At 42.0% G+C, this 15,062-nt stretch overlaps 1 protein-coding gene across 1 annotated transcript in view; it reads right to left on the bottom strand.

Moving 5' to 3' along the window:
- Positions 1-4,611: 4,611 nt before the first annotated feature.
- Positions 4,612-15,062, bottom strand: part of LOC133970209 (connector enhancer of kinase suppressor of ras 2-like) — a 28,546-nt gene continuing 18,095 nt past the window's right edge. The window contains exons 11-22 of the mRNA XM_062407089.1: positions 13,946-14,148; positions 13,663-13,752; positions 12,699-12,889; positions 12,524-12,572; positions 12,243-12,421; positions 12,063-12,136; positions 10,894-10,965; positions 10,538-10,605; positions 9,208-9,308; positions 8,636-9,113; positions 5,789-5,988; positions 4,612-5,703 (exon numbers count right to left, since the gene is read on the bottom strand). Of these exons, the coding sequence (XP_062263073.1) occupies positions 5,656-5,703; positions 5,789-5,988; positions 8,636-9,113; positions 9,208-9,308; positions 10,538-10,605; positions 10,894-10,965; positions 12,063-12,136; positions 12,243-12,421; positions 12,524-12,572; positions 12,699-12,889; positions 13,663-13,752; positions 13,946-14,148 (1,753 nt within the window). The 3' untranslated portion in view covers positions 4,612-5,655. The remainder of the gene's footprint in view (positions 5,704-5,788; positions 5,989-8,635; positions 9,114-9,207; positions 9,309-10,537; positions 10,606-10,893; positions 10,966-12,062; positions 12,137-12,242; positions 12,422-12,523; positions 12,573-12,698; positions 12,890-13,662; positions 13,753-13,945; positions 14,149-15,062) is intronic.

Genomic DNA, 15,062 nt, shown 5'->3' with positions numbered 1-15,062 from the left:
CTCACCTGTTTTGATGTAAATATACGATATAGGGCTGTAGCACTGAAATGTTAAAACACATCTTTGTCTTTCATTGTCCTGTCTGCACTTCAAACTGTTATATAGCACTGTTTGTTTACTTGTCTTTGTTGATAAAGTGTTTCAGTTATGAATAAAACTGGTGATGGAAATCTAAAGTGTCTTGCATTTTTAGAGTTGGGATCATGAAGAGCAAAGTGTGTGTGGGGGGGGGAAGAGGTTGTGAAATAATGGATAATTATGTTGAATTTTGCTTTTTTTCGAGCAATGGAGACCGAACAAAAACTAACAATAGATAGTTTATGACTTTCTTCCGGTTGATAAATGTCATCTTTTCTCCCCAGTGATTATTGTTCAAACAGAAATGTCACCTGTAAAAGAGAGAGAGTGAGGAACAGGGTTGTTAGAGCATGAAACACCACTTCACTCATTAAAACACGATGTATAAAGAGTTTAAATACAACACTATCATTTCAATTGTAAAAGATCAACCGACAATATTATTTGGGATTTTCAATATTTTATGTGCATGTACATGAATCAATATGATTATTAATAAATTCAATAAATCATTCAAAAAAAATTTGTAAAGCCCATATTCACAAATCAAAGGTTGTCTCATAGGGTTTTAATAAGGTGCAATATCATTTTTCTCTAATCCTCAACAAGAGCGAGGAAAAACCACCACTAACAAAAACTATTCACAGGGGAAAGAATGTAGAAACCTCAGAGGGAGCTACATGTGAGGGATCCCTCTCCCCAGACGGACAGAAGTGCAATAGATGCCACGTGTAACTGAGAACATCAACAACATTTCATTAACTACAATATTGACTAGAAGAAACAAATTAAAGTACACACAAAAAAATTGCCCATACATAATGTCATGCAATTGCATATTCATTATACATTATATATACACTCATTTGAGCGAGTGTATGGTATAGGTATTACTTATGTTGGGGATTTGTCTTCTTTATGGGGAAAATATGATGTCCTATGAAGTCATGGAGACACAACAACTGTGTGTGTGTGCGTGTGTGTGTGTGTGTGTGTCTGTGTGTGCACTCGTAGTTCTTACTTTGTGAGGTCCAGTTGCAAGGAGCACACCAACGGTAAGGGGCCCAAATGCCGCGTGGGGTCGACCATTTTGGGCCTTGTTTAATGCCTTTAATGAAATCAGGAGCCGTGTGTGTGTCTGTGGGTGTTTTTGTGTGTGGGTGTGTGTGCTCGAAGTACCTTAAATATTAGTTTGTCAGGCACTCACATGGTAAACCTCATGAAACCTAATGGCTGTTCCACTGAGCAGGCACATTCCTTGCATAATGGACACTCAGACTCCTCTTTTGTGCACTCCCCTACCACAGCCGCGGTCTCCTGTCTGATAGCTGGGTTCTCCACATGGAGAAACCTCTGGTAGTTTTGGAATAAAGGGTATGGCAGAAAGGTAATTCAGGTTATTAACAATAATGTGTTAGAAAATCTAGGTTGCAACTGCCAAATACAAATGAATGGTACAGCTTTACAAAAGACCAAGGTTCACAGCGAGTCTGTGAAAATCTGAGAATGCAGTAAAAAAGTCAAGCAACACAGGTGCTTCAAAATATTTAGAGATGTTCATCCAAAGTATTTTAAGTCAAATTAAAGCTATATGTCAATGGCAATTTTTTTATAAACCTAAAGTAGAGTAAATGTTGATGGAATTAAATGGACGGATGCTTGCGAGCTAGTTCAGTCAGCCAACGCAGGCTGTGCTGCTCCAATCATGTGACTCACATCATGTGACAGACCTCTCCACAATCATCTACAATAACCATCCACCCTATTAGGCGGCCTATTTAAGCAGAGAAAATGTCCCATCACTCCCATTGCTTGCCCTGCTGCTGCCTCAGTATTGCTGCCAGTTGCTTCAGCCCCTCCACCACCCCAGTATGCACCTGTATCCTCATACAGGGGTTTATACGAATTTACGCATCACTCTCATCCTATCTATGTAATAATATCTGGGGGATTGACTAAGATGTCTGAGGATGACATATCTGACTCACTTGACATGTTTGTGAAGTGAATTTAAACGACAAATGCAGCACCAGAACTATGTCATCATGGAAAAAGCTCTTTACACCTGTCTGCCTTAATGATTAGTCATGTGTTGCCATGTTGTTAATGGAAATGGGACTAAAGTCCTGACATATTCACACATATCCACATTTTCTCATGTATACATGCCTACACAAGGGAGACGTGGCCTCTTAAAGTCTCTCAGAAAATCCCTGGATCACATTGAAGTTTCTTTGCATACCTGCACATGGTCTTACAATAAACTCTTTCAGATTTAGACTCACACCTTGAAGCTTGCAGATGTGAATTGGTGCTACTATTGCACCAAAGAGCCTCAAGACAGGAACCCTGAATTACCCACTCCCATTCCACAGCAAGGGGGATCACTCCTCCCATTAGCATTGGCATAGTGCCGAGTACACATGTGAGATCAGCGGCCATCAGTTGAGATGACGACACATGTCATAAACACAATGTTTTGCCATCAATATCGGGCCCTAACCACCTCAACAGCAGATGGAGACCCAGCAGGAAGGCATAGCGCATGCCCTGAGTCTCCTGTTTCACCACAGAGTGCACACGGCGGGAGTAAGATGGGCCTTAGCTGTAGGTGAGACCCAGAGACCGAACCTCCTGTGGATACAGCTCTGGATAAAGTCATAATAGCCTCCATGATTAATTAAAGAAAAATGTATACCATTACTGCTGTGTAAGACAATAAGTTTGTATTTAATTTGGATAGCCAATGGTCTTGCAACCCTCAAATGGGGGTTGTATAATCATCATAGACTGTATATAAAATTCATCAAGAGACCACCTACTGGTAGCCACAGGTAAAACTGTTCCTCAACTACAAGACGTGAAGTTACAAGCAAATCACTGGAGCTGTTGAACAAATGTTGTATGTCTACCACCTATGGCTGAGTTTCTGACCAACTCATTTGTCACAAATCATTCTCCGACTAATGATGCATACAAGTACGTTTTTGCTCTGCTGCTAAGACACATATCAGTTCCAAAAGTTAGATTAACGATTTATTACGTTTCAAGACGTCCATCAAGGATGAAGGTCAAGTATTGTTTTATACAGTTTATAACAGTATAGTGTGGAGTGGATATTCTGGTACTCTAGTGCCCATGAACAAGTCGATACTGCTTTCAAATTCATGTTCTCCCTACGGGACTGAGAAACTATTAGTTCATGAGAAAACTCTGAGAGCACAGGAACATTAAACTAAAAAGTCTTAAAGATATAGTCTGCATATATTATGGGAGACTGTATGGTGTATGAACACACTTAAATACACTGGGTCTATCTTGCCATCAGCACTAGAGTGTGTGCAGATACTTAGACTAACGGCATGAGATTAAGTGTGCTTGAGGTATTCAAACCTTAAGCACACTTGCTATTATCTTTAATGCTTTAGTTCTCTTTTCTAATGTCACTACATTAATACAGTTACTGTGTTTTATAACCCAGTAAATCGATAGGAGATGACTTTGAAGCAGCACATTATCATTATGTGTGTCTGTAGTGTATAGTGTATGTGCTTATGGTGCTTGATGCAGTGGCCATTAAAGAGCCTTCACCGCCCTCTTGTGGTAAAAATATATGATACTGTGCCCAAAGTGTTTTGTACTATGTTGGTCTTGTTCTATTTGAGGAACATTGTGCACTGAGATGAAGAACAAAGCAAAATGAATAAACTGAGGGTAAATAAAGACATGGGTAACTGACGAAATAAGGATGGAAAGGATACATGCATGTATATAACTAATTTGTCTTATGATTGAAAGAAATCTAAATCCAACATTCCCTTTGGGATCAGTAAAGTATCTATCTATCCATCTATCCATCTATCCATCTATCTATCCATCTATCTATGTATCTATTTATCTCTTAAATCTATTTATCTATCCATTTATCTATCTATCTTTAAAAAGCTGAAGTCAAAAGATTATCTGCAACCATAATCACCTTCTGTCAATCAGGATGTAACTGAACTCTATACTTAACCTTTGTAAAAAAAGATTAAAAAACAACATTTTAAATAGTAAAATATCACCTGCTGTATTTATTGTTTTAGTCTTAGAGTCTTTTATGCACTGATTAACGTGCATCTCTATGTGTTTGGGCCTGCCTTAGTGCAGGAGTCCTTGTTCTTTGCCTTTCTGGAGTGGAACGTTCCCTGGAGGACGGCAGCAAGTTCCTCGTGGTTTCAGAACCACACCACCCTTTTCACGTTTAAAAAAGAACAGTATTGGAAATAATTATTCCTACTTCACCTTTCAAAGTTTATCCTGTTTTTGAGATTCGCTTTTAAACATCGTAGTGTGTGTTTCCATTAGACACCAGTTTTCAGTGTTGTCCCCCCCCCTCTGTTTAATTATGTTAATTATTACACTTACCATATCATATAAGGAGGCCCGAGGCTTTGTACAAACCAGGAATGGGTGTTTCATGTTTGAATATTATTATCATCCTGTGAGGGCAGTATACCTCACCTGCCTGGAGGGAGGAGAATGTAAAAATGAAACATGTAACAGTGTGTCTTATGTGTGCCCGTGTCATACTTTATTTAATTAAAAAAAAGAGAAACGTATCTACAATGTGGCACACTTGAGGAATGTCAGTCAATTTCAAATGGCATGGTAATGTGTTTTAGGTATGCAAAGCATGCTTGTACATTAAACACTCAATAAATACAGTTCTTTCTCTTACTGTGGTGAACACTTCAAAAAAAGAACCTCTCTGGGGTCAAATTGGAAAATAGGTTTCAATACACAATGCGGTAGAGGGGTGGACTCACTGAGAAATACAAAACCGTTTTACAAACAATCAGGTAGACGGCATGCATACAAAAATAGACGATTATTCTCATCATTCCTTTGTAATTTACAAGATTACTTCATTATTGCCTATTGTTTTATTTTTGTGCCCTTGTTCGGAGGAAGAGCTTCCTTTCTACGTCATCCCTTGTCTTTCATGGAGAAGTACAATGTACATTCACAATCACTGAGGCACAGAACTTGTTTTACTATTTGAATACTGTAAGTACCCCAAGTCACTGTTGCTGTAGTAATGTTATATCCAATATTCATACACACATGCATAACAACATTTTGTGCACATCCAAAATAGCTTTGTTACCAAATCCTGTTATCGTCAAAGCTTTTCAGAGCAGCTGTACACGACTCCCCTGCATGTTGTTGCAGTGACGGGAGGTGGCCATGCATATGAGCGGTGATTTACAAAACTCTCCGGGAAATCTTTGACGAGGACACAAAGTGCATAAATGCCAGTCAGAAACCCTGATGAGTCCACAAGTTCATTCTGTTGAGACATCTCTTTTTGCCTTTCTGTGCCTGCCCTCATCTTCAAAACGGTGAGGTCAGGCGGGGCTCCTGCGCAGTAAGTGGGGTTCAGGGAGCAGTACAAGAAAAACAGATGGACAGGTCAAGCAGGGAAAACGATTTTTTGGTGCCTTTTTATCTCCAGCGAACGAATGCTGGCTGTGTGAGGCACAGGCAGAGGCGATACGGTCAAGGTTTTATCAACATAATGATCCTGACAGGTTACCCTAAATAACCCAAGGACCGGTTTGTGTCTTGAAGAGGGATATTCTGTAAAAAAATGGAGGAACTGATTAGGCAAATACAACACTTAGATATTTATACAGATATAAATGCACTTAACTTGTTGTTATACCTTCAGTGAGCTGTTGAGGATGCGGAGGCGATGAAGCTTGTCATTTAGCAGGGGGTCATTAACTCGGCGGACAAATGAGCGCTTGTACTCCAGGCGGCTGGCTGATCTGTGATCAGCCGAGGTGGACAGACTCGTCTGCTCCAGAGCCCGATACAAGTCCCCCAGAGAGTCTGCCTGCATCCTGCAGTCCCGTCCACGACCTGCCGTGAAAGAAGAGCAACGATTAACAACAAGGATTTCTCAATTAACTGAAGTGAGGGATGAGTTTTCTTACCTTTTTTTTTTTTTACAAAAAACATACTAAGAGTCCTTCTACTTTAAACCAAATAAAAACACTAGAGATTTTCCACAAAATAATTTTAGCAGTGGATCTCTAAGCACTCCACCATATGAAAGTGAAATCAGCCTCTCCCTGCCCACACACTGCCCACCTGCCTGCCACGAAATGACAGAGAGCTGATGCTGATAAGGGGCTGTTGAAGGGACTTATTAATAAATATTGATAATATTCATACATAACACACACACACACACTCACACACATCACCAGCAAAGGCACTGCACTATCACAAGAAACAAGTGCAGTATGTATATAAAAGCCAAACTAAAAAGTGGTCATCATTTTACTTTTACTTCAAATTTTGTATTATTTAATTATTATTATTCAAGAAAAATCTTTTACTGTAATTATTTCCTGAACTAATAATTATCTGTTGGATTGTGAATCTTAAAAATAGTGTTATTATTCAAATCTAAACATACTAACTTTTTCATATTGTATTTATTAAAAGAGGGTACACATATTATTAAAGATGCCTTAACCATTACTGTTTGTCATGTTTTCTTAATTTAAAAAATCGAAGTAATCCTTTCAGCTGCTTGCTACTGAACTATGATGCCCAATACAGTACTTAGCTGCAAATAAAGCTAAAACTATCTATTTTATGATTTGGATGGACTAACTATTACATTATTTCCAATATATACAAAATCACATTTTGATATGCACTGATATGACTCCTCTCTTGTTAAAAATACAAAATGGTCCTCATATACTTTAAGGACCTTCCTATTTTTAAATGCATCATTAATTCTGTCAATATTACATTTTCCATAACACGGGAGCCATTATTCTACCAGCGCCCTCGTGTCTCCTGTTAGGATACACTGCCCTCTTTTGGGATGATACTCACACTACACTCAAGCTGAATCGGTTGTCACTCTTTTTTTTTGTTTCACAAAGAGGGTGGCAGGTTCTGAAGCGCTCTGACGCGCCCTGGCTGTGCCTTGAAATGTATCATGCTGTATTTGCTGCTTGTTTTGTGTTTGCCTCCCTTCTTCGCAGGCAACGGAGGAGAGAGCTAAGTGTAAGATAAATGAGGACATGAAGAGAGGGGCCTAGGGCGTGCTTCTTTATCCTGTTCAGAATCCAACATTAACACTGGCTGAAAGGATTCCTCCTCGCTTCACCATCCAAACCGTGCCAGGAGGCACAATGACATCTCGATTGGGCGAGAGAGGAAAAAGGAGAGAGAAAGTGAGAGAGAGTGTGTGTGTGAGAGAGAGAGAGATAAAGAAAGAGAGAGAGAGAGAGAGAGAGAGAGAGAGAGAGAGAGAGAGAGACAGAGACAGAGAGAGTGAACTGTCAAGATAAATCAGTATCAAATAAGACACTAAATTTCATCTCACGTGGACAAGTACCCTGGAGCAAATGGGCTGGCTGTAAATCCAATCCAATAAAGCAATGACAGCCAGTGGACGACCTCTGACATTTGCCGGCTCTGACTCTCCTGTTAGCGGCTTTAATCGAATTACTGAAGACAAATAAGTTCCCTTGCTCAACACCATGCAGATAGGAAGACTGATCTTAAAAGATACTTAAAAAATAACAATTTGCAGGAGCGGATGAGGCCAGTGACACCTCAGTTTTCCTCTAGTGGCAGAGCCTCCGAACTCTGTCAGATGAGGTAAGTGTCCCTTTATAGCTGTTTCAGACAAGCCCATTTGAACTGGCTTTATACTGGATGTTGTTTAACACTGGTGCTTACACATAGGTGTATACTGTTAGATAAGTTTCTCATACAAGACCCAGTGATCCTGTGAATGTAACAACTCATTACTTCTTGAGTGTTTGGACTTCTCTGCTCTCATAAGGTATATTTTAGTCATAGCTATAGAAAAAATTATTGAACACAGAATTATAAAGCAACACTGTGTATGTCAGCTAGAAAGGCTGTAGTTTAATAATAAAAAACAATTGTGAATTATATAACTTTAAGAAATATGAAATAATTGATCCAAATTAAATTGTACACACTCGTAAAAAATCTTTGAACTAAATATGTCCACCACTTGTACCAAGATTTAATGGTTTCTGCCAAGGCCCACACTCCATCCTTCCAACAGGCTTGTTGGAAATCCATTGAGTAGTTCTTGCGTAAGCCTGCTAACAAATACACTAACAAAGAACTGCAGGAGCACCTCAGAGAAATATAAACAAATGATTAATCTGTCAAAGTTCTGAACCTACAAAAGAAAAAAGTTATATTATTGTGTGTTGATAAACTGTAGATTTGAAACTATAAACAACAGTTACAGTTTCCCAAAGAGAGCATATTTCTTTGATTGTATAATTCACTGGAGCCAACCTCAGCGGACATTGGGCCAGAGGCAGAGTTCACCCTGGACAGGTCGCCAGCCAATCAGAGGGCTCACATACATAGACCAACAACCATTCAGTCTAACATTTCACGTCAATCAGTTTTCTATTAATCAAACAAATTAGTCAAAACCATCTAGTATAATTCAATTTGAATGGCCTATGCTTGCGGTACATGTGATGCTGACCTGTGTCCCTGACCCGGTGGTAGTGCTGGGACTCTCTGGGATCCGACGCAGCTGCAGTGGCGGCCAGGATGGCGTGCAGCCCGCTGTCCCTTGGTAGCGTGAAACTTCGAGGTTTTCCACCCGCGTCTGAATCGATGCTGGACCTGGGGGGCAGAGGCAGGGCTCTGTATTGTTCCTGCAGCAGGCTGCGTGGCGCCGGCAGGGTGGACTGCCTGCGGTACTCAACCGCCAGGTGTTCCCTGTCATCAGACTGCAGGGATTCCTCCACGGGGAACGTCTGGAGGTAGTGCATCCTGGTGCTGCTCTCCATCTGGTCATGCCACGAGTTTCGATGGCCGCTCGTCTTCTGCCCGGGGGAGACGCTGTTGCTGATGCTGCCTTCGCGAGACTCAGAGTGGAACTCTTCATGGGAAGAGCGGGAATGGAACGTGTCCGAGGAGGAGAAATGGCCTCGTTTCGGTTCCAGGTACGGACTCACCTGTGTACAGACAGATCGTTAGTAAAAGAAAGCGACGTCTGCCACATAGGGTGATGTTCGATGGGTCTATTCAACTGCAGGCTGACAGACTCACTGAGGAAGCTCTAGGAAAGGTGTCATAAGGTGGTGGCGGACTGTCCTGTTTAGGCATCGAGGGCATTTCCATGTCCTCGTGATCACTCTCACTCCAGTAATCTGTCATACACAAACAGGTCCTGTCATATTTCTGTAACAAACATTCAAAACCAAGCTTATAACATGCAACACGAAGGACTATTAGACCATTCAGATGATTATAGTTAGTACAAATTTCAAACTGCTGTGTCGTGTCAGAATAATCATCTGCCTGCGCCCCGTTGATGACTGTTCTGAAAAGGGTAGCTGCAGTGTTGGTGTGATGTAGGTGTGATCAGGAAGGTGAGGATGAATCTAAGATGTGAGAACTTCCGGCTAAGACTTCTGGAGGTGTTAAGGATCTAATTTAACAACTTGCTTGTGCAGGAAGAAGCTTCAATGACAAACCTGCTCTCACACGCCCACCGTAGCTGGGTTCCTATAGAGGCTGCTTTTAAATAACTTTATAGGGTATGAGGGGGTGTCATTTCCTGTCCGTTTGTAAGAAGCAATATATAGACATTTAAAAGAAAGCCTTTTAGCACTAAAATTAGCATTTGTACAGCACATAGCAGACAGGCTTGAATCAGATGTGATGTGAAAGGGAAAGAGGAGTTGAACCCTGCTTCTGCGGATCTAGAAACGGCACCTTTCTAGAAACCCAAGGACGCCTTATGTTATATCATAAATAAACATATGAAACCAAGCACAAAAATCTGATTCGGAGATACAAACACCTATCATTACAACATGTGTAACACAATTTAAAAAAAAGGAGTAAAACCAGGTTTAAAGCCTGGTTTTTACATTACACCTCTAATTTGTTAAGACACCACAAAGAGGAGACAATGTTCATTTAAGCATTTAAGCATTTAAGTGGAAAAAGTAGCTCTTCAAGTGCAAAGCGTGCAAAGCTACATGTGCAAACAAATCCACAGTAGTATGCTCATGTGTAAGATTTTATAATCCTGCAGAAATGATTACATAGGGACTTGTTTTCTGAAGACATTTTAAGCAGTGAAATGCACATATTGCGTATTTCAAACACAAGAAGCCTGTAGCTCTGAGCTGCTTGTTTGCAGCACGGAGCTGAAGGAGCAGATACATTGTGACAGCGAGTGCACCAGGTGAGGGACGAGGCAAAATAATCACCAATTCACTCGTCGTGACTTATTTGGACGTGAATTTTTACAGCTTGGCTTGTCGCAGCTTTATATAACTGTAAACCAGCGACCTGTAACAGATGAAGAGGGTTTTTTTTTCCCTCTTCTTTTGCTTCACTGGGAAACAGCGTCTGTGACTCATCTCACCTTGGTCCTGGTGAATTTTCTCCTGCTCGGAGTAGCCTGCCACCGCCATACTGAGACGGCTCAGCCACCTGTGTGGGAGAAGAACGGGCATGACGCACGGAAGCTGGACATGCAATGAAACGTCTTCTGTGTGTGCTTTTGTGTGTGTGTGTGTGTGTGTGTGTGTGTGTGAGTGTGTGTTGATCAATCACCTCACAGAACTGCCTGGTGTTAAGGAGAGTGGGCAGTCCAGTGGGGGGGGATTTAATTTCCGGCCAGGAGACGGGGTTGGGGGGGGGAGGGGTTGCTAAATGTGATTGCAGATGTGAGATTGTGGGAGTTTATAGAGCATGACTATCACAGCCTTGTTAACTCACCGGGACATGTCGTCTACATTTTCCGCCGCGAAGTAGAAGGTTTTTATCTTCGGGTGGCAAGCCTTGAAAGCGCTGAAAGGGAACCGGGGGTATATTGAAGCAAGTGTAAGAACAGATACGGGGACATATAAGCGTTCATTAACATATGAATAGACACGACTGCCAAGATAAACTGGCACATGATTACACAAACTGCCATTCAGACTGACGCAAATCAGCAAGACTTTGCATCATTGCATTAGCAGCTCCTGTTTATTTTTGGCGTGTTTAAGACAAGTAAACAAACATAATTCAGAAACACAATGATTTTCAGAAACCCCTGAATTAGTTGGCATTCAACCTAAGAGTGAACAATTAGCCTATACATGATAAATGGTATGTTTTTATACAACTCACACACGCATTCATGCAGCACTTCTGCACCCAGTGCTTTTGTATCACACACCATTCATACACTCTCGGCCGTCAGGGGCCATTTGGGGTTCAGTATCTTGCCTAAGAACACTTCTGAATGCAGACTGGAGGTGCCGGGGATCGAACCACCGACCCTCTGCTTTATCTTTGCCCCCCCAAAAATGGTTAACAGCTGTTTTTCAACAGATATGCGGTTAACAATCTACTGATCTAGCTACTTGGGATTTTTAAGAACTTTCTTTGGGATTACACTTTAACTTCATTAAATTCATTTAATAATTACATATTTTTCCTTGAAAACTGTAGAGCCAGTGAAGGTGGTTATGTACCATTCTCCCTGTGTTACTAAATGCTCATTATCATGAATATCAGTGTCCGTACACATCTCTGATTTTATTCATCAAGAGTCTCAATTAATTCAGGGGAAATCAGGAAAATGTAAAAAAAAAAAGAAGAAAACTGAAAGAAAGAGAGAAAGTTTAAAAAAATGGATTCCTGGACCTGCCACACAGACATTAGATGAGTTCATCCCTGGCCCATTCCACATCCTTTCACATGGTTTTGTGGAAATCATTCCACTTTTTGTGTTATCTTGCTATCTAACAAACATCTTGTTATGTATCTTCATAAAGTCTCTGCCTTTGGCTTTGTGAATCATTACCAGACTTTTGCGTCTAGTTCTGTCTAAAGAGGCCAAAGGGAAAACATCAATTGTAGGCTGGATGTTTGTTGCCCAGATGAACAAAAATACTCACAACTTCCTCCTGCACTCAGTGGCCCGGTCGATGTTAAACTCCGAGAGGCTGACGAAGCCCTCTGCCTTCTCATCCTGTTACAAGCAAAAGCTAAGTGAAATCCAAACGCCAAATAATGAAAACCAAAAAGATTCTGGGATTTGTTCTTTTAAGAAAAAAAAATTGAAAGAATATATTCACCTCCTCATTCATGTACCAGTACAGGCATGTGTCTTTCAGGATGAACCAGTACTTCTTCCACTTCTGTGAAAAATATGTTTTGGCATCCTTCTTTTTCCACAGCCAGCCCTCGCAGTCGCCCTGACCCAAGTCCCTGCAGGAAATCCGTCGCTTGCTGATTGAGGACATGGGGCTTTCAACTGCAGGGGAAAAGAACGGGGGGGGGGGGCAGAAAACACTCCTCGTGAAGCCATTGCTCACCTTTGGTTTCATGTCAAACACCTTGAAAGAAATGCTCCTACCTTTACTCTTCTTCTTTGACCTCGACAGCAGTGAGGACCGCTCAAATACCTGCAGGGTAAAAACAAAACAGAATGACGTCATGCAGACGGATTCTGTGCTCAGCTCGTGCTTCTGTGTGTTTTAAACTAGCTCCCAAAAAAATATTTGACTTTTCACCGACACCGAGGGACTGACATGGTAGAGGGACGCAGAGTCTGAGCTGGACGTGGACAGGGACACTTCCATCTGAAGGGCGGGGATGAGCGTGTAATGGGTGGGGCTGCCTCGTCTCTCCGTCTTCCTCCTGTTCTGACTCAGGCTGCGTCCCAGCAGGAAGTCCTGGGCCTGCGTTTTATCTTCGCTTGCGAAACGCAGCAAGGAATTTTCTGCCGGGACACAACAAAAGCAATCGCTCAGTTTTGCACAAACTTTATAAAATAGCAATTACGATTTGAAATCAATGTCAAATGTTTTGAACAGTCCTGCTGCACACAAATGAACTGATGAATCTATGTTAGTCCTATCTGCCTGTGAACATTGCAAAAGATTTCCTTTGACAATATTAAAAGGTGTTAAAAATCCACAGAGGAAAGCTGTTGTCAGGCAGAAGGGCCTCAAGAGTTCCTAATACTTTCTCGGTAGATAAATATAGCTCCGTCACTTTAGTGAAAAGCCCAAAGGAGCAACATATATCAGCAGCATCCCCAGAGGAAACAGACACATCACTCAGGCCCATCTTTGAGACTGAAATAAAGCAAATTCAGTCTCCTCCCACTCCATTTGCCACCTAGCACAACCAAAGGCAAACATCTCAGGGAAAAATACACTCCTGCCGTTGCCAAAGCAACAGTGCACTTTCTATATCCAAAACAGCAAGAAGGAGAGAACCGGGGGAAGAGAGGGATGGAGGGAGTAAAGGAGCAGTGATAGATTACTAACATACGGAGGAGATGGAGGCAGGAGCAGATCTCCAGCATGTTATCGGCTTTGACAGGCCCTGCTCATCCTTCTGCTTTTTGGCTCACGGATCTGAAAGGGTGAGGATATTATGAGATATCCGCCCCCTCACCTCAGCTAGCTCTGTCCCTCTCTGCCCTCCTTCTTTCTCTGCCTCCCTTTCTTTTCTTTTTTTCGCTCTCTCCCACGGCCTCCCACTCACCTCTCCGGCTCTCTCTCTTCAGCTTGGCCGGGTCTTCGTTGTCTCCCACCCAGTTGTATTCCACTGGCATTGAGATGGGCCTGAGCCTGCCTGGAGCACAGGGAACGTCAATATCACAAAGCTGCCCCCCCCCCCCCCACACACACACACACAAAGATCATCAAACAGCTGCAGACATCTTAAATACATCTCAAGAACAAGCAGACGACACATTTACAGGGCTTTGAGCTCTTGCCTCTCACGACTGAGTCCTTGGATGAAGGAGGCCAGGACAAGGTCTTACCATAGGTGGGAGTGCTCCCCCTGCGGACTGATGACACCTCTGGGTTCTGGTCATACTCGTAACAGTACAGTATAGCGTCCTCCTCCACCAGAGGGAACCGCCGGCGACACTCCTGGTCCAGGTAGGAGTTTGGTGAATCAGATCCTTCCGCGACGTGGTCGTCCGATTGAGGATCGTCGCCTGCCAGATTTCCCTTGTCGTCTCTGCCATAACGGGAAGTGGGAAAGTCATTTGAATGTCGCTGAGGACCGGGACTAATGAGTGAGAGAAAATGAGGAATGGCAATCTCTGAAAATACTGTAGGATGAAAACAGCTACTATAAAGGATAGTGGCAGTATCTGCTATGGTCAACAAATCCCATGAAAACACCAAAACCAACATCTCTTAATTCTTTGAGAGAGTCTGTGGCTCTCAGCCCCAATGGCCACTTGTTCTAGGTGAAGATGTGCATTTACAAGAGAACATCAATATATCGTCATTGTTTTTTAAAAACAATTTTTAGCAAACATTACTCAAACACTAGAAAACAGAGCGATTTCAAGGGACTATACTTAAATGTTTCTTATTTAATTTTTATAATACTTTTGTATTTTAATGCTCAAACATTTATTGCAGCATTAGAACAGGTTTAATGTTTGGCGTCGTAGGCTTCAGCTGAATCACTCCCCCATATGATTACAGAGGAATGATGGGTTATGAGCAAATACTAATAACCCCCCACGTTGGAGCCTACAGGTGGGTGCTGGGGTGTTGGAGAGGCTGAAGCAACTGGTACCAGTACCGCAGCCGCAGTGCAAGCAAAGGGAGCAATGGGAAATTTCTCTCTGCTTAAATAGACCACCTGATAAGTTGGATGTGTATCATAGATGGGTTGCGGAGAGTGAGGTATGTCACATGATGTGTGTCACATGATTGGAGCAGCGCAGCTCGAGTTGGCTGGCTGAACTTGCTCGCAGGCGTCGCTCCATTTATTGCAACTTTTTCGAAAGTGAGCACCACCACCTTTTAATTGTTGGAAAACATGAAACTTGTTTGTATATCAAATTGCCCATTTGTTGGCACACATGCATGCGTGTCCTTGTGCTAGAGCATCATACCAACTAAGAGGGAAGAAAG

This window comes from Platichthys flesus, chromosome 15 (assembly GCF_949316205.1).
Source record: "Platichthys flesus chromosome 15, fPlaFle2.1, whole genome shotgun sequence".
Lineage (NCBI taxonomy): Eukaryota > Metazoa > Chordata > Actinopteri > Pleuronectiformes > Pleuronectidae > Platichthys > Platichthys flesus.
The sequence above is the reverse complement of the archived record's forward strand: the minus strand, read 5'-3'. Positions and strand labels throughout refer to the sequence as shown.